This window comes from Microcaecilia unicolor, chromosome 2 (assembly GCF_901765095.1).
Source record: "Microcaecilia unicolor chromosome 2, aMicUni1.1, whole genome shotgun sequence".
NCBI lineage: Eukaryota > Metazoa > Chordata > Amphibia > Gymnophiona > Siphonopidae > Microcaecilia > Microcaecilia unicolor.
Window position 1 is genome coordinate 73,448,816 of NC_044032.1, and position 21,210 is coordinate 73,470,025.

At 45.6% G+C, this 21,210-nt stretch overlaps 1 protein-coding gene across 1 annotated transcript in view; it reads left to right on the top strand.

Annotated features, from left to right (window-relative positions):
- Window positions 1-21,210, top strand: part of NIPBL (NIPBL cohesin loading factor) — a 1,064,356-nt gene that overhangs the window by 956,839 nt on the left and 86,307 nt on the right. Inside the window, 5 exon segments of the mRNA XM_030191924.1 lie at window positions 15,543-15,633; window positions 16,676-16,707; window positions 16,709-16,757; window positions 16,760-16,849; window positions 19,284-19,474. Of these exon segments, the coding sequence (XP_030047784.1) occupies window positions 15,543-15,633; window positions 16,676-16,707; window positions 16,709-16,757; window positions 16,760-16,849; window positions 19,284-19,474 (453 nt within the window).

A 21,210-nucleotide genomic window follows, 5' to 3' on the forward strand; every position in this document is an offset into this window, starting at 1 on the left:
CAAGGTTATATGTATGGTTTAGAATCATTTGTAAATCCCAGTATTACTACTATATCTTATATCTCTGAGATTTTTCACAGCCAATATTGATTACATCTTAAGTGAACTTTGATTGCAAGTTTTTTGCTTGAAAGGATTTGAGCTGTGACTGCGTGCAAATACGTGGCAACAGTATAACAAGATACAGCAGTAATACTGGGACTTACAAATGATTCTAAACCATACATATAATAACCTTGATATCATTGCTGTTCAAGTTTGCGGTTTATTTCTTGAAGACCTTTTGGTGTGTGCTTATCACTGACATTGATTGGGTGGTCCATCAATGGATTCTTCAAGTTCTACAATTTTTGGTTTATCATGTTGACGCAGCAGTTCATATATCATCAGTATAGTGGTGATGTTTTAGGGATTTCACATATGGAGGAGACACTTCCATTTTACGCAAGACTCTTTGATTATTGATTCACAAAAGTATCAGTGGTCGCATCATCAGCCATCTACCTCAGCTGAAAAGGTTTTCAGCCCCTCAATCAGATAAGTCGCTTTCACTTATTGAAATCAAGATTGGTACAATGATTGAATGAGGGGTTAACAGCCTTAATAGCATTTTATAGCTATATCAGCTGTGACCACCGGTGATCAATGAGCACCTTTCACATATTTATATTTCTTTGAATATTAATTGATAAATGTGAAATTGTGTTTAAGAAAATTAGTCTTTTCATTTTGTATTTAAATAATTATGTATATTATACATCATTTATACACTCCTTTATATGTTTTATTTATTGTCTTTTCACATTTTTTTTAGACTCCCGAGGCAGGCCTGTGGCCGAAACACAGATCTGTGTCGAGTCTACAATAAAGCATTGCGAATTAGTCTGTTGTCCTAGTCTCTTGAATCATTGGCCCATTTCCCACTTCTCTTCACATCTAAAAGGTTCAGCCAGCATTTTAAGGATGCAGTGTTCTCTGGGAGCCCATTGTAAGCACGTTTGAAAATTTCAGGTGTTTGCACCATAGGTGGGAACATATTCTTGATAAAGTTGTCCTGAATTTACCATTGAAGCAGGCACTTTGTGCTGAAACATTTTGGGCATTTAGCTGACTATCTTGAATACTCAAGCCCCGATGCTCAAAAACAAATGGAGCTAGAGGCCATTAACGCTAGGCTAGCACCCACATTTGCTGGCGCACGATCAGAACCGGCAAGCATGTGAAACAATGAACTCGCCAGCTGTGAACACTAATTGCATGCAAATACATGCAAAAGAGAATCTCCCGCATTCCTCCCTAATGCTTAGCAGGCAGCACACCAAACAAGGGTACAGCTTTCGAGGCAAACCCTGCGCCAGCTCAGAGCTGGCATTAGGGTTTGCCAAAGCATTGGGAAGAATGCGGAGACCCCCAAAGATGTGAGGAGAAAAGCCCAGACCTGTCAAACTTACTAAGGCCCTGGTGGACCTCCAGATCCCCCACACGCAAGGGCCTGAAGGCCTAGTGGACCTCCAGAACCCCCACCTCCCCCAAAACATATAACCCCCCCCCCCCCCCCCCCCCCGAAAATACATAGAACCCTAGCATCCAGTGGGACCCTTGCCAGGCCCAACCTACCTCCCCCCCAAAGGCTAGCCCTAGTGGTCTAGCAGTGGTTCCCTCCCCCCATCCCCTTCAGAAAGTACGAGGGGGCTGGGGGGGAAACCACTGCCAGACTACCAGGGCTAGCCTTGGGTGGGGGGGCAGGTCAGGCCTAGCAAGGGTCCCACCGGACCACCAGCGTTCTATGTATTTTCGGTGGGGGGAGTTATATGTTTGGGGGAGGTGGGGGTTCTGGAGGTCCACCAGGGCCTTAGTAAGTTTGACAGGTCTGGGCTTTTCTCCTGCAAGAGAAAAGCCCGGACCTGTCAATCCTCTTCTGTGGGAGGATTGTGCCTGGTCTTTTGAGCACATGCCCAGGCACAATTCTCTCTCAGAACTAGAAGTAGCTCCCTAATGCTCAGCGCTAACATTGTGCCTTAATTTGCATATCATTAGCACTGAACATTAGGGAACTGTTTTACAGCACTGATCTGGTGGTATTTCTCCAGCAATGTTCAGAACAGCGACAGAGTTTTGAGTATCTGCCTATCTGATCCTATTTGTTTTGAAGTTCCTCTTTTAATAAACTTTCTATTACTGCCGGTCAACAAGGCTGCTTTTTGCTTCTGGATTCACTTCTCCAATGTCATTAGTTAATTAATGCACAGCTAACAATTTGATTTGATGCAGGATCCTGTATCCCAAAACAATCATCATTCATCTGTTGTAAAAGACATAAGGTGATGATGGACCCACTTGTGCTGTGTTGTGAGATGCCATATCTCCCAGAAATATTCCAGTTTTCCCTCAGGGCAGTCTTCTGAGATGAGGTCAATCGTTGTGCTGCTTTGGGTGTCAGAAGTTGAGACGGTCTGCTTCTTTGCTTTCTGATAAAATGATCCTGTCAAATAAGACAGTCCTATAGAAACAGTACACTTGATTCACCCTGGAAAGGCCTTTGGAACTGTGGAAGTATCTTAGATGGAAGATTCCATTTTTCCCATTCCTATGGTAGGTAAGTACAACAATTTCCAGAAGGGTTTTTGCACCATTTAACCTGCCCAAGAGAACTTTAGCAATAGGGGAAGCAAGGTAAAAAAAAAATCAAGAATAAATATACCTTCCAGACTATTAAGTAGCAAATTTGAGCAATTCAGTGAAAGCAAGTCGCTGCAGCTTTCTCTCAAGATGAACATCAAATTGACCAAAAAACATAAATATCAAAGCATCTAATCTTTCAGATCAGATATCAATCCATCTTGCAGCCATAAACATTGTGGTTCCTTTCAGATTCCCATGAGTGCGTGAATTCTGTGGCTTACTTATTCACTGACTTGTAACAAGGATAAGAACAGAAGAAAAGCCATAATGGGTCAGACCAATGGTCCATCTAGCCTAGTATTCTGTTTCCAACAGTTGCCAATCCAGGTCACAAGTACCTGGCAGAAACCAAAATAGTAGCAACATTCACTGCTACCAATCCCAGGGACAGCAGTGGTTTCCTCATGTCTATCTCAATAGCAGACTATTTTCCTCCAGGAACTTGATCCCACATGGCAACAAGGTTGCAAAAACTGCTAGAGTAATGTACCTGGCACTATTTGTACAGAGCAAGAAATAAAATTCAGTATAGCAGTGGTGTGCAGTCCTGATATCACAATGAAAACAGAGGGGGCCAGCAGGGCTACACATCAAAACTTTCATCTGCTTCAAAATGCCCATAGGCGGTCGGTGGCCCAACTGTTTGGGGAGGCTAAGGGGGTGGGGTTAGGGGTGGGGCAATGGACGGAGCTTACATCCATAATTGTCTGACAACAAACAAAAATAAAATAGTCACAATTAATACCTTGTATTAAATGTAGACATTAGATATGTATCATATGTCAAAGAATAAGTGGTTTCTCAAGCATATACTAACCACAGTCGCTCAACTGCAAAACACCATGCACAACTTTGTGCAAAAACACACTCAGAACCTTACTGTACCATAAACAATACACTGGGCAGACCCTAATACACCAATATACCACCCATGTGGAAACTGCAGACCGTCAACAATTTGAAACAAGGGATCATAATATCACAATTCTCATGTAGAGCCACAAAACACCCTTTTAGGGTGGATAGTGTTCACAATGAGCTCCTTTTATTAACGACCATATGTAGATCCTTCAAGAGGTAGTGTGTCATGATTTAGGCTCTACACCCTTTCTGATGTTTTGGTGCCACCTCAGTAAGGCCAACACACAATCTCTCCACTGCAAAACACTATACACAAACTTGTGCAAAAACACACTCATAACCTTACCAGACCATAACAGCTCTAACTCCAAGGACAGCATGAGCTACAACCTTATGCGTGGAAAGGCAGCACTATAATTACACTGGGCTCTAAAACACCAGTATACAACCTAGTGAAACAAAAAGGGCTGCAGATACTACACGCTAGCAGAATACTGAATCTTGATCATGCATGAAAAATACATGACACAACAGATATGAAGGCAAAATACTGAACTGGAAAGTTACCTCAAGAAGTCAGACTCAGCATGCAGCAATACTAGAAAAATTGAAACTTGCATGCAAAATATCACAGATGCACATTTCCAAAAGCTGACACATTCCAATTAATAAATTCTGAATAAAAAAATGTTTTCTACCTTTGCTGTCTGATCATTTAGTTTTTCTGTTAGCATTGGTCCCAGTGTCTTCTGTTTTATGCAGTGTCTTCTTTCCATTTGATATTTTTTCTCTCACCATGTCCACCATCCTTCTGTGTCCTTATGCATCCTGTCTACCATCTGTAGCCCTGTCCCTATCCTTTCTCCAGTTTCAACATCTGCCCTCAAAGTGTTCCAATCCAGCCCTTAAATTCAGCAATTTCCCCTCCATCCATATCCAGCATTTCTCTTCACTCCTCTCCCCTCCATCCCTATGCATCTACTTCCTCTGTCTTCCCTCCCCTCTATCCATGACCATCATTTCTCCTCTCTCCCTTCCACTCCATCCGTGTGCATCCGCTTCCTTTGTCTTTCCTTCCCTCCATCCTTATTAAACATTTCTCCTCTCTTCCCTGCCCTCCACTCCATCCATGTCCAACATTTCTCCTCCCTTCCCTCCCCTCCATCCATGTGCATCTTCCTGACTTCCCTGCCCTCCATCCATCCATCCATGTCCAGCAATTCTCCTCTCTCCCCTGCCCTCCCCTCCTCTCCAGCGATCTCTTCTCTCCCCCTGCCCTCCCCTTCTCTCCGTGTCCAGCAATCTGTTCTCTCCCCCTGCCCTCACCTCTCCATGTCCAGCGATCTGTTCTCTCCCCCTGCCCTTCCCTTCTCTCCATGTCTAGCAATCTGTTCTCTCCTGCCTTCCCCTCCTCTCTCCAGCGATCTGTTCTCTTCCCCCTGCCCTCCCCTCTATGTCCAGCGATTCTCCTTGCCCTTCCTCAGCTCCCCGACAACCCCCCCCCCCCCCAAGCGTTTAACCCTTTTACTGTCCGTGGCAGCGACGTCATGAAGAAATTGATACCACTTGCCTTCAGTGCAATACAGGTCAAGAGGCTTAAAGATGCCAACTAGGCCTCTAAAAGCAAAAACTATGTCTGACCCAGTATTTCACTGAAATGAAATAACACAGAAATTGTGACAGCCTGTAAGACAAGTGAAACTTGGCACGGGTGCTAAGGATAGCAGAACTGATGAAGAAATGACAACTGGACAAAGCCATGACAAGAACCTGCGGTCAGAGATATTTTGCAAAAGATAAATTACAGTTAGCCAGGTGCAAGAAAAACAGAACTTTGAAAGGGGCTTACCGAAACTTGAGAGACCAGAATTGTCATGGTGGTCAAAACTAAGAATTGCTAAATAGATTTACCAATTGTGAGCTGTAACTGCCAGTAATAGAACATAAGGGGTATAAAACACTGTCAACTAGAACACTCTTAGGAGATTTCGGTAACTGTGACACCTGTTTGTATCACTGACTAACCTCCCTACGAGAAATGATATCATGTCCTTTGATTGTGCTTACAATTGATCTTGTAATAACTGCTTTGGTGAGTATTAATACACCATGAGAACTGATTTCTCATACCTACAGTTTTCCTTCTAGTTATTGTCTTCTGTAGAATAAGCCTTATGCAGTACTGATACTGCCTACCTGTGTTTTTGTCCTGATGATTTAATAAAACAAATAGATTGCCGACAGGTAAGGAGCTCTGTTCGGGAGCTCCTGAATTCGACCTACCTGGACCATCCTCCTGCGGAGTGAGGCAGTCTGGAGCGGACCGGATTCGGGCTGCAGCTGGCCGTGGCCGGCTGGGAGGCGATCCGGGCGGGCCGAGCCGATCCGTGCAAGCCGATCCGAGCGAGCCTCGGTGGTCCTGGGTGCCCCGGAGGGCGAGTCTGCAACCACGTGGACCCACCGGCCCTGGCCCAGCTGCCAGCGGGCCGCTGGGGAGCGTTGCCGGCAGCCGAGCACCAGCACAGACTCGCGCAGATTCGCGGAGGAGCAGAGCCGTCAGCGAAAGCAGAGGTCAGCGGCTCACGAACCCAACTCGCCTGGCCTGAGAGCCCGCCCTTGGCCGTCGCGCTCCCCGGCAGGAATTGCCCGGGACCGTGTCAGCTGAGAGCTCCAGGCGACCCAGGTAGAGGGAATTCGCCTGCGGCCTGTGGTCCCGGGCCCGGCGGCCCGTTGGCTTCGCTGCCCTTCTCTCGCTGCCCTTCCCGCCACGTGGCGCGGCCTGCCTGCACCGCGGGTCCTCCGGACTGGGGCAGTTGGGGGTAGCGCACAGCGAGACAGTCCTCCCCAGGCGGCCTGGTTGCTCTGCTGCTTTGAGGGCAGCCCTGCTGCTCCAGCTCTCTCTGCCTGCTCGTTCTAAACCGGCGGCTCCAGCTACCCTCCTGCCTGTCCCCTGCTCCAGCCTGCTTGTTCCTCCCGAGCCAGCTTCTCTCTGCCTGCTTGCTTGCTCACTTCAGACCGGCGGCTCCAGCTTCCCCCTGCTTGTTCCGATCCATCTGCTCCAGCCTACTTGTTCCAGTCCAGGTGCCCCAGCGTGTTCCAGTCTGCTTGTTCCAGTCCAGATGCCCCAGCCTGCTGTTCCAGTCCGCCTGATCCCAGCGTGTTCCAGTCCGCCTGATCCCAGCGTGTTCCAGTCCGCCTGATCCCTGCGTGTTCCAGTCCACCTGATCCCTGCGTGTTCCAGTCCACCTGATCCCAGCGTGCTCCAGCTCCCCCTTGCCTGTTCCAGTCCATCTGCTCCAGCCTGCTGTTCCAGTCCGCCTGATCTCAGCGTGTTCCGATCCACCTGATCCCAGCTTGTTCCAGTCCACCGATTCAGCTTCCCCCCTGCTCGTTCCAGTCCATCTGCTCCAGTCTGCTGTTCCAGTCCAAATGCTCTAGTTTGTTCCAGTCCACCTGATCCACCTGCTCCAAGCTCGTCCCAGTCCACCGATCCAGCTTTCCATGCTTGCTCCAGTGTTCCAGTCCACCTGCTCCAGCTCCTCCCTGTTTGTTCCAGCCCATCTGCTCCAGCCCACCTGCTCCGGTACACCTGCCCAGCCTGCCTGCTCCATTCATCTGCTCCAACGTGCTCCAGTCCACCTGATCCGCTGCGAGCCTCTCATCCATTGACTTACCCTGCCTGCCTGCTGCTACCTTGCAAGCATTGACTCACCTGCTCGCCTGCCTGCCTGCAAGCTTCTCATCCACTGACTTACCTGCTAGCTTGTCAACTATTCACTTACCAGTCCATCAATCCCAAACCTCCAACCCAGCTCTCCACTCTATCTGCATAACACCTCAGTCACCACACTGTCACCTGCTACACCCCAGTCACTACGTATGGCTCCTATCCACATTCTCTTCCTTGCCCTGTCCCTTCCTATCTCTTCTCTTCCCCACCCCCACTGTCCACCATTGGAACTCGTTGCCCTCCGCCTGGCCCGCCACGGTAATACCCTTATCACCCCCATCCCTCACCACCTCACCATCCCTCTTGTCCCCCTCCTCCAGCCTAGCTCTCAACCTTCATCACTTCCTTCCTGCTATTAACCCATCCCCATTCCTCCTAAGTGCACCCCGTCTTCGTCGCCTTCGTCGCCCGTCCTCCCCCTCCCTCCTCCGCTCTCTCTTGCTCCTCCTCCTGCTATCCGCGGGAGACATTAACCCTAATCCAGGTCCCCCTCATCTGTCCCCGTCCCATCCACGCGGACGCTCCCGGGACGTCTCCAATCTTGTCTCTATTCCCCTCCTCCCCCCTTCTTCCCTCCCCTTCTCTTGCGCCTTGTGGAACGCCCACTCAGTCTGCAAAAAACTGCCCTTCACCCACGATCTCTTCATCTCCCACTCCCTTCAACTGCTCGCCCTAACCGAAGCCTGGATCTCCCCGGACGACTCTGCCTCAGTCGCAGCCCTTTGCCATGGTGGTTACCTCTTCTCTCACACTCCCCGCCCAGCTGGCCGTGGTGGAGGTGTTGGGTTACTACTCTCACCCTCCTGTAGTTTCCAACCCCTCCTCCTACCGCAGTCTCACTTTCTCATCCTTTGAAGCCCACTCCATCCGACTATTTCAACCCGCTACCACTCAGAGTGGCTGTCATCTACCGCCCCTCTGATAAATTCTTCTCTTCCTTCCTTACCGACTTCGATGCCTGGCTCTCTATTTTTCTTGAACCCTCATCTCTGTCTCTCATTCTCGGAGACTTCAATATACATGCTGATGACCCATCCGACCATCACGCTTTTAAGTTCCTCACCCTCACATCCTCTTTCAACCTCCAGCTGTGCTCTACCACCCCTACTCACCGTGACGGCCATTGCCTTGACCTCGTCCTCTCCTCTTCCGGCTCACCCTCCAATTTCCAAGCTTCAACTCTTCCTCTCTCTGATCACCACCTGATCACATTCACACTTCATCACCCCCCCCCCCTCCGCCCCGTCCAACCTTAACCACCACTCTAGGCATCTCCAGGCCATTGACCCCCTCACCTTATCCGCTAGTATCTCTAATCTCCTCCCATCCATCATATCCTCCGAGACTGTCGACAAAGTGGTCTCCGCTTACAATGCCGCTCTCTCCTCTGCCCTGGACACCCTCGCCCCTTCCACCTCCCGTCCCACAAAACGTACTAATTCCCAGCCCTGGCTGACCCCTTGCATCAGTTACCTTCGCTCTTGTGCACGATCGGCTAAACGCCTCTGGAGGAAATCTCGTACTTATTCAGACTTCCTTCACTTTAAATTCATGCTTTCCTCCTTCCACTCCTCCTTATTCCTTGCAAAACAGGACTATTACACCCAATTGACCAGTTCTCTCAGCTCCAACCCTCGTCGTCTCTTCGCCACCCTTAACTCCCCGCCTCAAGGTCCCCCCCCCCCCCCCCCCCCGCTCCCACTCCCCCCTCACTCTCTCCTCAATCACTGGCTGATTACTTCCACGATAAAGTGCAAAAAATCAACCTTGAGTTCACTACCAAGCCATCACCCCCCCACCCCCCCCCCTCCACCCATTAACCCTCTCCCTCAACCAACCTACCCAGGCCTCCTCCTCCTCCTTTCCTGAGATCACCGAGGATGAAACCTCCCGCCTTCTTTCCTCCTCGAAATGCACCACTTGCTCCTCCGATCCCATCCCCACCAACCTACTTAACACCATCTCCCATACTGTCACCCCCTCAATCTGTTGCATCCTTAACCTTTCTCTCTCCACTGCAACTATCCCTGGCACCTTCAAGCACGCCGTAGTCACACCTCTCCTAAAAAAACCATCACTTGACCCTACCTGCCCCTCCAACTACCGCCCCATCTCTCTCCTCCCCTTCCTCTCCAAAATACTTGAACGCTCCATCCACAGTCACTGCATTGATTTTCTCTCCTCTCATGCCATCCTAGATCCACTTCAATCAGGCTTTCGCCCCCTACACTCGACAGAAACAGCTCTCTCTAAAGTCTGCAACGACCTGCTCCTCGCCAAATCCAGAGGCCACTATTCCATCCTCATCCTCCTCGATCTATCCGCTGCGTTTGACACTGTCAGTCATGACTTACTTCTTGCCACATTGTCCTCTTTTGGGTTCCAAGGCTCTGTCCTCTCCTGGTTCTCCTCTTATCTCTCCCACCGCACCTTCAGAGTACACTCTCATGGATCCTCCTCCACTCCCATCCCACTATCTGTTGGAGTTCCCCAGGATCTGTCCTTGGACCCCTTCTCTCTCAATCTACACCTCCTCCCTAGGCTCACTGATCTCATCTCATGGGTTTCAGTATCATCTTTATGCTGATGACACCCAGCTATATCTCTCCACACCAGACATCACCACGGAGACCCAGGCCAAGGTATCGGCCTGCTATCTGACATTGCTGCCTGGATGCCCAACCGCCACCTGAAGCTAAACATGCCCAAAACCGCGCTCCTCGTCTTTCCACCCAAACCCACCTCTCCTCTTCCTCCACTCTCTATCTCAGTTGATAACACCCTCATCCTCCCCGTCCCATCTGCCCGCAACCTCGGAGTCATCTTCGACTCCTCCCTATCCTTCTCTGCCCATATCCAACAGACTGCCAAGACCTGTCGCTTCTTCCTCTTCAACATCAGCAAAATTTGCCCTTTCCTATCTGAGCACACCACAGAACTCTCGTCCAAGCTCTCATTACCTCTCGCCTTGACTACTGCAACTTGCTCCTCACCGGCCTCCCACTTAGCCATCTATCCCCCCTTCAATCCGTCCAGAATGCTGCCGCACGTCTCATATTCCGCCAGAACCGATATACTCACATCACCCCTCTCCTCAAGTCACTTCAATGGCTTCCGATCAGATACTGCATTCAATTCAAGATTCTCCTCCTTATCTACAAATGCACCCGTCTACTGCTCCTCACTACCTCTCTACCCTCATCTCCCCCTATGTTCCCGCCCGTAACCTCCGCTCCCACGACAAATCCCTCCTTTCAGTTCCCTTCTCCACCACTGCCAACTCCAGGCTCCGCTCATTCTGCCTTGCCTCACCCTATGCCTGGAACATCTTCCTCAACCCCTACGCCAAGCCCCCTCCCTACCCATCTTCAAATCTCTGCTTAAAGCTCACCTCTTCAATGCTGCTTTCGGCACCTAACCGTCCGTGAAATATAGTATGCCCTATTATTCGGACTCTACACTTGTCTTTGACTGGACACTTGTCTATAGATTGTATACCTGTCTTTTAGATTGTAAGCTCCTTGAGCAGGGACTGTCCTTCTATGTTTGAATTGTACAGCGCTGCGTAACCCTGGTAGCGCTTTAGAAATGTTAAATAGTAGTAATAATATCTGGCGTTGTCAATTGATTCTCCCTAACTTTGGGGAGTGCGTGTAGCAGGGGCGTAGCCACGGGTGGGCCCAGGCCCACCCAATTTCCCTCCAGGCCCGCCTGCCCACGTCGCTCGCTCGCTTGCACAAATTCGTTGTCCTCCCCGCCAGCGCTGTATTCTTTTCTTCGATCGTCGCCGGCAGCGCTGCCATTCACACAGGCAGCTCCGCCCCCCCCCCCCCTTTGCTGCGTCTATCTGGCCCTACGTACACAGGAAGTGCATCAGAATGGGCCGGATGGACGCGGCAGAAGGGAGTGAAGCTGCCTGTGTGAATGGCAGCGCTGCCGGCGATGATCGAAGAAAAAAATGCAGGGACCGAAGCTGCCTTCTCTCTTCTGCTGCGCCGATTCAAAGGGTTGCTGGTAGCGTGTAAGAATCACTGCTGCTGGCTTCTGGGTCAGTCAGCAGCAGTACAGCAATTCTCTCTTACATGCTGCCAGCAACCCTTTGAAACGTGCTGGTGCCGTGATGCTCCTGATGCTGCATGGAGGGGGGTGGGGGGTTGGAGAGAAGATAAAATTGTTGGGCTGCTTGGGCATGGGAGTGGAAGGGAGGGAAAGAAAGAGATGCTACACAGAGGGTGAGGAGTGAGGGGAAATTGTTAGGGAGGAGAGGGAGAGATGCAGGGGGGGTGTAGGAGAGGGAGACATGCATGGGAGAGTAGAAGAAAGGGGATCATTATTAGGATATGGGGGAGAGAGAGGGATAAGTGCTGGATGTAGGGTAGGGTAGGGAGGAAAGGAGGGTGAATGACAAAAGAAGGAGAAATGTTGGACCTGGGAGGGGAGGAAAAAGTACTGCACAGGGGAGAGAGGGATGAAGGAGAAATGTTACATGGTGGTGGGAGAGATGCTGCAAGGGGGGAAACAGATGTTACACTTGGGATGCAAGGGTGAGAGAGAAGAGGAAAAAGAGGGAACAATGTTGAACATGAGGGCGGAGGAGGGGGAAGAAGGAGGGAGATGGATCCAGGGGTAGAAGACAGTGAGGGAGAAATGCTGGGAATGTGGGTGGGAGGGAAGAGGGGGAGAAATGCTGGCCCCTGGGGGAAGGGGCAAGAGGAAAGAGCAAAAGGACAGGAAGATGTTAGGAGGGGATAGAGGGTGGAGAGGGAGAAAAAGGGAGCAGATGCTGGGCTAGAAGGGTTGGAAGGAGGCAGACACTGGGATGGTGGAACCATGTGGAAGGCCAAGGGGGTGGTAAGGAAATGAAAGAGAGGATGATAGTGATTACGGGGATAGATTGAAGATGGAAGGCTGGAGAAGGAGTGAGATGGGGGAATAGGAGAGGAGAGCTAGTGGGTGAAAGAAGGAGATGGAAATCAGATAGGTATCTGAAAAGGAAAAGGATTAGAAGATGAAATTTGAGTGGACAGAGAGCAGGAAGAAAGAAAAAATTTAGGAAAGAGCTAAAATGAAAAAACATCAATATGTCAGTGTAGTGAGGGAATGGAATGAGAGTGGAGAAAAGACAAATGAATAGCAGCTGCTTGAAGGAGAATTAACAGAAAGACAGGAAAGTGGAAAAGAGAAACTTGAACCAACATAATGGAAAAATAAAATGACCAGACAACAAAGGTAGGAAAGACATTTTATTTTGAATTTATTAACTGAAATTTGTTAGCTTGAGAATGTGCACAGCAGATATCATTTTATTGTGTTCAGTAGAAAAAAAGAAATATATTTCTGATTTTATTTCTCCACTGTAACATGCTGAGGTTCCGAGTTCAATTTTTGTCTACATATTTTTATTTCTAATTTGTGATCCCTTGTTCTGTATCTGGTGGAGAGTCTGGGCCCTAGCATGTCTAACACTAGTCCTGACCCTTGCTGTAGCTGGTGGGGATCCCCAACCTACATCAGCTGAGGACCTCCTCTAAAAGCAGCTAAAACTCCCTTCTACTAAGCTTGGCAGATGGCGGCAACATCCTTGAGCCACCGATAACTAAGCATGCATGGGGTGCCAGCATCGGTGACTCAAGGCATTGTTGCTATTGCTGCCTGCCAAGCTTGGTAAAAGGGATTTGTGGCTGTCTTCAAAGGAAGTTTTCAGCTGACAGAGCTTGGGGATCTTTATGAGCTAAAGTATATTTTGAATTGGGAGGTTGCCGGGGGAGATGTGGAGAGTGCGGGGAGGAAGGGTGCAGAGACAGAGAGAAAATTTTGTGCCCACCGACTTTGGGCTCAGGCCCACCCAAAATTGGCCGTCTGGCTATGCCACTGGCGTGTAGCACCTCTGGGTTAGACAGAACAAATAAATAAACAGTAAAGAAGAAGGCACTGCAGACTCGCCTCCAGCTTCTCCCTTCCCTCTTCACACAGTGTCCCGCCTTCGCGGAAACAGGAAATGCATCATCGGAGAGGCGGGACCTGTGTGAAGAGGGAAGGGAGCAGCTAGAGCCGGAGGCGAGCCCGCAGTACCTTCTTCCTTACTGACGTCGCTGCCACGGAAGGTAAAATACGGGCGGGGGGAGAGGAAGGAGCGGATCTGAGTCGGGAGGGAAGGTGCCCTGCGCTTGTGGGGGCAGCAGGAGAAGGTCACGGTTGGGCTGGGGAACCAAGCCTCTTATACAGGACACCTATGAAAATGCCCTTTCCCCAAGCCAAGCTAGCAACTTATTTGTTTGTTGCTATATTTATTTATTTATTTTTACTTTCCTGTACCTTACATCAAACCAAGTCTCCAGTTTGTTTCCTCTGCACTTGTTCTTGTAATCTGCATCATGTGGCTTATAGGAAATTGAGCACTACAAAGAAGCAACATCTGTGGAAAGAAGCTGAAGCAAATGATTCTGTTAGCATTTCTTTCCTGGGCTCCAACCCACTATTACTTCTTTGACTGTTCTCTCTCATAAACTTTAGAAGACCAAGAGGCATATTTTCAAAGCACTTTGGGAGGCTAAGTTCCATAGGTTTCTATGGAACTTTGGGAGGCTAAGTGCTTTGAAAATGAACCTCTAAGAATTCTTACCTATTAAAGGGGCCTTGCTTTCAATAGGGGCCATTCTTTAATTGCTCCCCAACCCCGGCACCCCAGTGCTGTGTGGGGAGCGCCTGTTCTATAATAGGATCTGGGTATCCAGATTTGTTTATAGAATGCTAGTGTAAATCCGCATTGGTGTGCCTGAATGTAAGCGCTCCCATTTGCACCAGGTCAGTGGCAGCTATAAATAGGTGTGCTGCCCCACTCATACCCCTTCCTTGTTCTGCCTACATATACACCTCCTTATATCACTTGCATGTGCCCTTACAGAATAGCATGTAAATGTAGTATACTTACATGCACATGGCCTAGATCAGTCTCTTAAATTTACTGCTAATACTGCCGTAGTACCTGCATTGTGCCAAAGAGAGCATCTTTCTGAAGCTCATAAGATGTATTATATATAGGCAACTTATCCAAGTACACTTGGAAGTTCTTTCTGATCAAGCCAGCCACGAGGTAACTGTTTCTAGCTCTTTCTTACAGAATCTACCAATATCACTGTGTATATATACCTTGTTGTGCTATATAAATGTGTAGTAATAGAATTGAGTGGTGCAGGTGATGAATGAGTATGCAAGTGAGAGGGGAATAGGCAACAGGAGGTGTATACAGATTTAGAAAAATGTGCCTCAAGATCAAAACCTTTGCTGCAGAGTTTACCTCTGAGCTGTCATAGGAGACTGGGGACTTGTAGCTATACCCTGCTGTGCAGAATATCTGATTGCTAAACTGTTCATGTTCTATAGCCAAGGGAACATGCATTTCTGCTTGAATATGCTCATTTACTGTGTTTCTTCTTAAGTGCAGCATAAAAAAAAATGCAAACAAGTTTTGCCTATCCTACCCTGCAATTTTGGTTGAGATACATTTGAGCCTTTTGCTTTAATTTGCATATATTTGCTGCTGTATTATAATTATAGTCAAATGTCAGTCATCTCATTTTTACCAACCCTACCCTTTCAGTGTTGTTCCCTGGAATACCTAAACAATTAAGAAGAAGTGAATTAAAATGGGCTAGGCACAGCAGTACAAACTTGCACTGGACTTAAGTCATTATTGATCAAAGTACTTAGCTTGCAGTGATGTTAAGGCCTCTTCTGATTTCCTCCAGTTGAATACCATGGAAAATAAAGCAAGGACTCACAGACTGTGCAAGCTAGATGAGCCCACAGTCTTGATCAACAACAACCTAAGTCCAGTGTGGCTTGAGGATTTTATGGTTGATTCTGTTCTTTTTCAAATGAGATGGAGCACTGTACCCTTTATAAAAAAAAAAAAAAATTGTTCTTCCAGGGACTTGAAAAATGTAACTGCAGTATTCTCTGTCACTCAGAAGTGACAGAGAATACTGCAAATTTTTTAAAATGCTTTACAGATAACAAGAAAAGAAAATTTGAATGTGATACTAAAATTGACTTTCTGATACAGAAAGCTTAGTGTATAATTTGACACTTTTAGAATAACAGAAGAAAAGTGTCCCTAAATGAGAACATAGATTTGCAGTTTAGTTAGCTTGAAAAAAAAAAATCTTATTTTAAACAACTTATTTAGATGCTCACATTTTTCATTTTCTTGTTGCTTTAAAAGTAGGGTCTGTTTTTTTTTCTCTAATTTCTGGTTTTGTTTCTCTAGGTTAACATAAAAGATAAAGTACTCGAGCTGCTGATGTATTTTACAAAACATACAGATGAGGAGGTGCAAACAAAAGCTATTATTGGGCTGGGTAAGAATAGCTAGAATCGTTACATGTCAATCAATTGCAGAATACTTAAAGAAAAATATATATACACTGCTCCTATTTAATGTACTCATCTTTGTAAACCAGTCCTTTTTTTTTAACTTACATTTTTATTTAAAAAGATAAGCATGAACACAGAACAAGTAATAACGCAACAAGGAGAGTTTTCAATGTAGCCCAACCCATATCCTTAATACTTCTACCCCCCACACACACACAAAACACACTATACTTAGAATAGTTAAACTTCCACACTTCTTTTCAGTAAAGACCAGGAACAATTAAAACTGGCCATCCTGTTCCTAAGGGCTGTCAATCTTTCCAGGAGAACTACATATGTCAGTCTTTGGTGCCATCTAGTGGTGGAAAGTGGCAGGTTAGATTTCTTTTTTGCCACTGTCGCAAATCTAGCTGCATATATGCAGCACTTTGCAAGTGTGTAAGCCCAAATCCTCTGGGTAAGAATTTAATAGACAAAGTTCCTCGTTGAACTCAACAGTAATACCCAAACTAGTGTTGAGTACAAATTGTATATAAGCCCAGAAGTGCTTAGTAGCTGGACAGACCCACCACATCTACAATAGGGTACCTGGCTCTCCACACTGTCTCCAGCATAAGAGGTCAGTCTTCAGACATCTGATGCACAGTAGCTATGTAAAACAGTCCTTTTGAAAATTAAATTGATCACTGCATCAGTGTTGTTTTCCTGCAAAGACCAATTTGAACATATATATAATGTATGATCGAGCTTGTGTGGTTCAGAACTATAGCTAATATTTATGGTTATAAGGCTTAATATTTCATCATATAGTTTTTAGGAAATATTAGGCCTCCTGGAGAGGTATTGGTTGATTAGTGATGATGAATTGGTTTTCTTTTAGTTGCTGTAACTGTTAAGGTAGCTTTCTAAGGTAGTCATGGCTTTTCTAAAATAAGAATCCAATAATTAGTTGTATAAAAATATATGTAAGTTGTGTATCTTTAAAATCAATTAATTGATTTATATTGGATTTGACTTCCTCTTTAGGATTTGCCTTTATCCAGCACCCAATTCTGATGTGTTGAGGCAGATGTGAAGAATCTGTACAACAGCATTCTCTCTGACAAAAACGCTCAGTGAATTTAAAAATACAGGTGTTAAAGAACCTCCAAACCTATCTACAGGAGGAGGATACACGCATGCAGCAGGCAGATAGAGATTGTAAGTGATGAAATGTGCTCCCCTTTTATATACAATTTTGTTCAGAACTGATGTTGATATCAATCTGAACAAAGATTAGCAGAAGATTAATCACATCTTGTTTTAAGAGAACAAGATTTAAAATGAAATAAAATAAGAGTTTTCTACCTAGCTAAAACAACTCAGTTAATACTAAAAGTAAATCTTTAAAATATAAATGGGGTGGCAAAGTTTTCTCATGTGACATCGATGCTTAAAAAACTACACTGGCTGCCTGTTGCTCAAAGGAACCAATTCAAGGTACTGTCAGTTATACGTCAGACTCTGTTTGCTATTGCCCATTGTATTTGAAACATATGTTGACTGTTTACCATCCAAGATGTGAATTGCGGTCAGAGGCTACTATGAGACTTTTGACTGATATACAGGGGCATTTTCGAAAGAAATGTCCAAGTTGCAATTTGGACATCTTTGCAAAACGTCCAAATCCGGAGGCAGGGGAAACTGTATTTTCAAAAAAAAAGCTGACATCCATCTTTTGTTTCGAAAATACCGTCGGAGACGTCCAAATCCTTAAATTTTGACGTCCCTCGATATGGACGTCTTTGACTTTCCATGATTTTCGAAACCAAAGACATCCATGTCAAAAACGTCCAAATGCAAGCCATTTGGTCGTGGGAGGAGCCAGAATTTCTAGTGCACTGGTCCCCCTGGCATTCCAGGACACCAACCGGGCACCCTAGGGGGCACTGCAGTAGACTTCATAAAATGCTCCCATGAACATAGCTCCCTTACCTTGTCTGCTGAGCCCCCCCCAAAACCCACTACCCACAACTGTACACCACTACCATAGCCCTTACGGGTGAAGGGGGACACCTGTATATGGGTACAGTGGGTTTGTGGCAGGTTTTTGCAGAGCGCGCAGTTTCCTCTACAAATGTAACAGGTGGGGGGGGGGGGGGGGGGGTTATGGGCCCGGGGCCGCCTGTCTGATGTGCACTGGAGTACCCACTAAAACTGCTCCTGGGACCTGCATGCACTGTCATGGACCTGAGTATGACATCTGAGGCTGGCACGACATTTTTTTAAAGAATTTTTTTTGAGGGTGGGAGGGGGTTAGTGACCACTGGGGGAGTAACGGGAGGTCATCCTCCCGGTAGTCATTTCGGGCACCTTTTTGTGCCTTATTCTGAAAAAAAAACACGTCTGGGTGAAAACGTCCAAGTGTTCGGCAGGGATGTCCTTGCTTTTTTTTTATTATGGATCAAAGACGTCCAAGTGTTAGGCATGCCCAAGTCCCGCCTTCACTACGCCTGACACGTCCCCTTGAAATTTGGACATCCTTGCAACAGACTGCAGTTGGAGATGTCCAAAATCGGGTTTCGATTATACCGATTTGGACGTTTCTGTGAGAAGGACGTCCATCTTCCAATTTGTGTCGAAAGATGGACGTCCTTCTCTTTCGAAAATGAGCCCGATAGTCACTAAATTTTGGTATGCAGAAACATGAGCTACAGCCTTCGTTCCTGCAGGGATAACATTGTGGAATGCATTGCCAGGTCACCTTTGGAATTGTAGCAGTGTGACACAGTTTAGGAAATCATTGAAAACAAAATTGTTTCAGTATTTTTTTAACCTTGAAGATTGTATTTTTATTATGGTTTGTTTTGTTTTATGTTTTGTGTTCCACTAGTTATAGGTAGTATAGACATTTTTAAAATAAATGACATCTGAAGTTTTTTTTTTTGTTATGCATAAAAACATTGCTAGCCTAATAAGATCAAAGATTTAAATTCTTAACTTGAAGGTACTAGAAAAGTTATTAATGAATAGAAACTCTTGAGACAGTTGCAGTGAATGATGCTGAATGTTTTTCACTGTCTTTGATGTGATTGAATACTCTTCATGGTTAGCTGTTCACATTAATAAAAAAAATCAAAGTGTAACAATACTATTTTCTGAATGGCATAATCAACTTAATAGAAGAGCTTAGTAATCGGACATTGATCTGTAATAAATAGATTTTTAAGAATGAGATATGATCTGATTAAAATTGTGTCTCTGAAGAAAAGCTCCTTGCATATATATTCAAAATGAATGAAAGGATTAATGTAAAGCCAATGTCTTGAAGGTTTTATGTTTGAATAGTTGATCTAGTCTTAGATTAATAAGCATAGTCTGTTTTTCAGTCCATTGACTTTATAACATTTGCATAAAAAGCTAGAAGGGTTAACTGGTCTTTGACTTATACTTGGCATGACTTCTAAGTTTATTTCTTCCATTTACTTTTTATGTTTATAGAATACACTAGGTAAGTAGATTGAAGAAAGCTGGCAGTTATATTTGATTCTATAAATGTATGAATCTTTGTCAATAGAATGTTGCATCCTTAGCTATGAAATGCACTGAAACAACTTTGGAATGTATCATTGTTACTTGTATGTCCTCGTTACAGGGAAAAAAGTATCAAAGCAAGAAGATCTGAAAGAAATGGGTGATATTTCCTCAGGGATGAGCAGCTCTATTATGCAACTTTACCTTAAACAGGTCCTTGAAGCTTTCTTCCACGCTCAGTCCAGTGTACGCCACTTTGCTCTAAATGTCATTGCACTGACATTAAACCAGGGCCTTATCCATCCAGTTCAGGTAGGTGATTTAGATTATAGTATACAATATTTTATAACTTACCCTTTCAATCAGATGAAAGTACATAGTGGAGTATAATACAGAATAGCAAAACAATATAATAGAGACAAAGACATTAAATATAATTCAAGTTAAAATAATATAAAACACAATCAGTACAAAATCTGTGTCCATACCAACTGGCAAAGCATTTCAAATCAAACAAACAGAAAAGTGGGCACAAAACCAGGAGTCCCAGAGACTGGATCACAGTAAAGCTAAAACCAAATTTTATTAATTAGTATATTTGACTCAACACAACCGTTGTGTTTCGGCCAAAAGGCCTGCATCAGGAGTCTAAATACTAAGGTAAACAGCTAATGATGATCCAGAATAAGAAATGCTGGCGAATAGTGTATAAATGGTCTTAAAAAATACCTTTGTATTGAATTGTGGAACGGATCACTTGCGTGAAGGGTTCAGCAATAAATTTGAAGAAAAAAAAACTATTCTAATCAAATATCTTTATTGTAAATTATAAATCACCATAAGATAAAACCCAATAACTTATCACTCATACCACTCATGCTTGCCCAACCACACCATGCACATTCATACACAATGTATAACACAATTGTTAATCATGTAAATTTAAGTGCAAAATAGTGCAGATTGCAAAGATAGGGGGAACACATTCAAAGTACGTTAAACAATGTTCTTCTTGTATCAGTGTCCCAATGTTCTTGTATATATATGGATCCAGATCTCAGTTCTTGTTTTTTTAATAATCCTCCAGATAAATAGTCAAAATATGACACAAACCGTTAACGCTGTTAATTCATGTCCGTGTATAGAGTTATAGTCACCTCCTGGTTGTGTTGATGGATTCCAACAATCTCTGCTTTCGACCACAGTACTCTCCACAAGTGACTCGACCAGACATGTTTCCCACTATGATTGCTCAGTCCATATCTCAGCATTCACCTTATTTTATACTTCACTGTGAAGCATTACAAATACTATTAAAATAAATGCATATGACCCTACACAGTCTGTGTTTTGCTCACTGAGCGTCATCAGGGGTCGGTTCACCTGCAACATAACAAAAAACATAAACACTCCACATCCTTATTCATACTATTACTAAATCAGAAGAAACATTCAACCAAACGTTTTAAAGTTTCCTTACTGGGGGTCACGTGGGTGGCCATGAGCTAGATAGCAGCAGCTGGCGAGAGCTCCGGAGCCCTCATCCCCGCCGCACGGGGAAAACTTTGAAATCTACCTTATTTTGTCGCTGGCTCCAATTAACTTACCCATATGGACAAATATTTGAGAAGTACCCCGACAGGAATGGCGCAGAGAACCGCTAAAAAAGACAAAACAAAATCGAGTGGAGGTGAGCCCAAGATGGCCGACGAGGGGGAGACGGCGCCAAAAGAATTCACTGACGCACAGCTAGACCAACTAACCTCAGCCATCGCAAAGGCCTGGGAACCCAAGTGGGCGGCTTTAGACCGCAAACTGGAGGGTTTTAACTCGCGGCTCGAAGGATTACAAACGCGAGTGGCGGATGCAGAGGTCCGAATATCAGCATTAGAGGATGATACCCGAAGTTATGGCCCAGACATCGCCGCAACAAAACAACAGTTAAACGAGCAGGCGAACAAATTAGAAGATCTTGAAAAACGAGCTCGCCGGAACAACATACGCATTGTGGGTTTGGATGAATCCCTTCCCGAACGAAACTTGGAAAT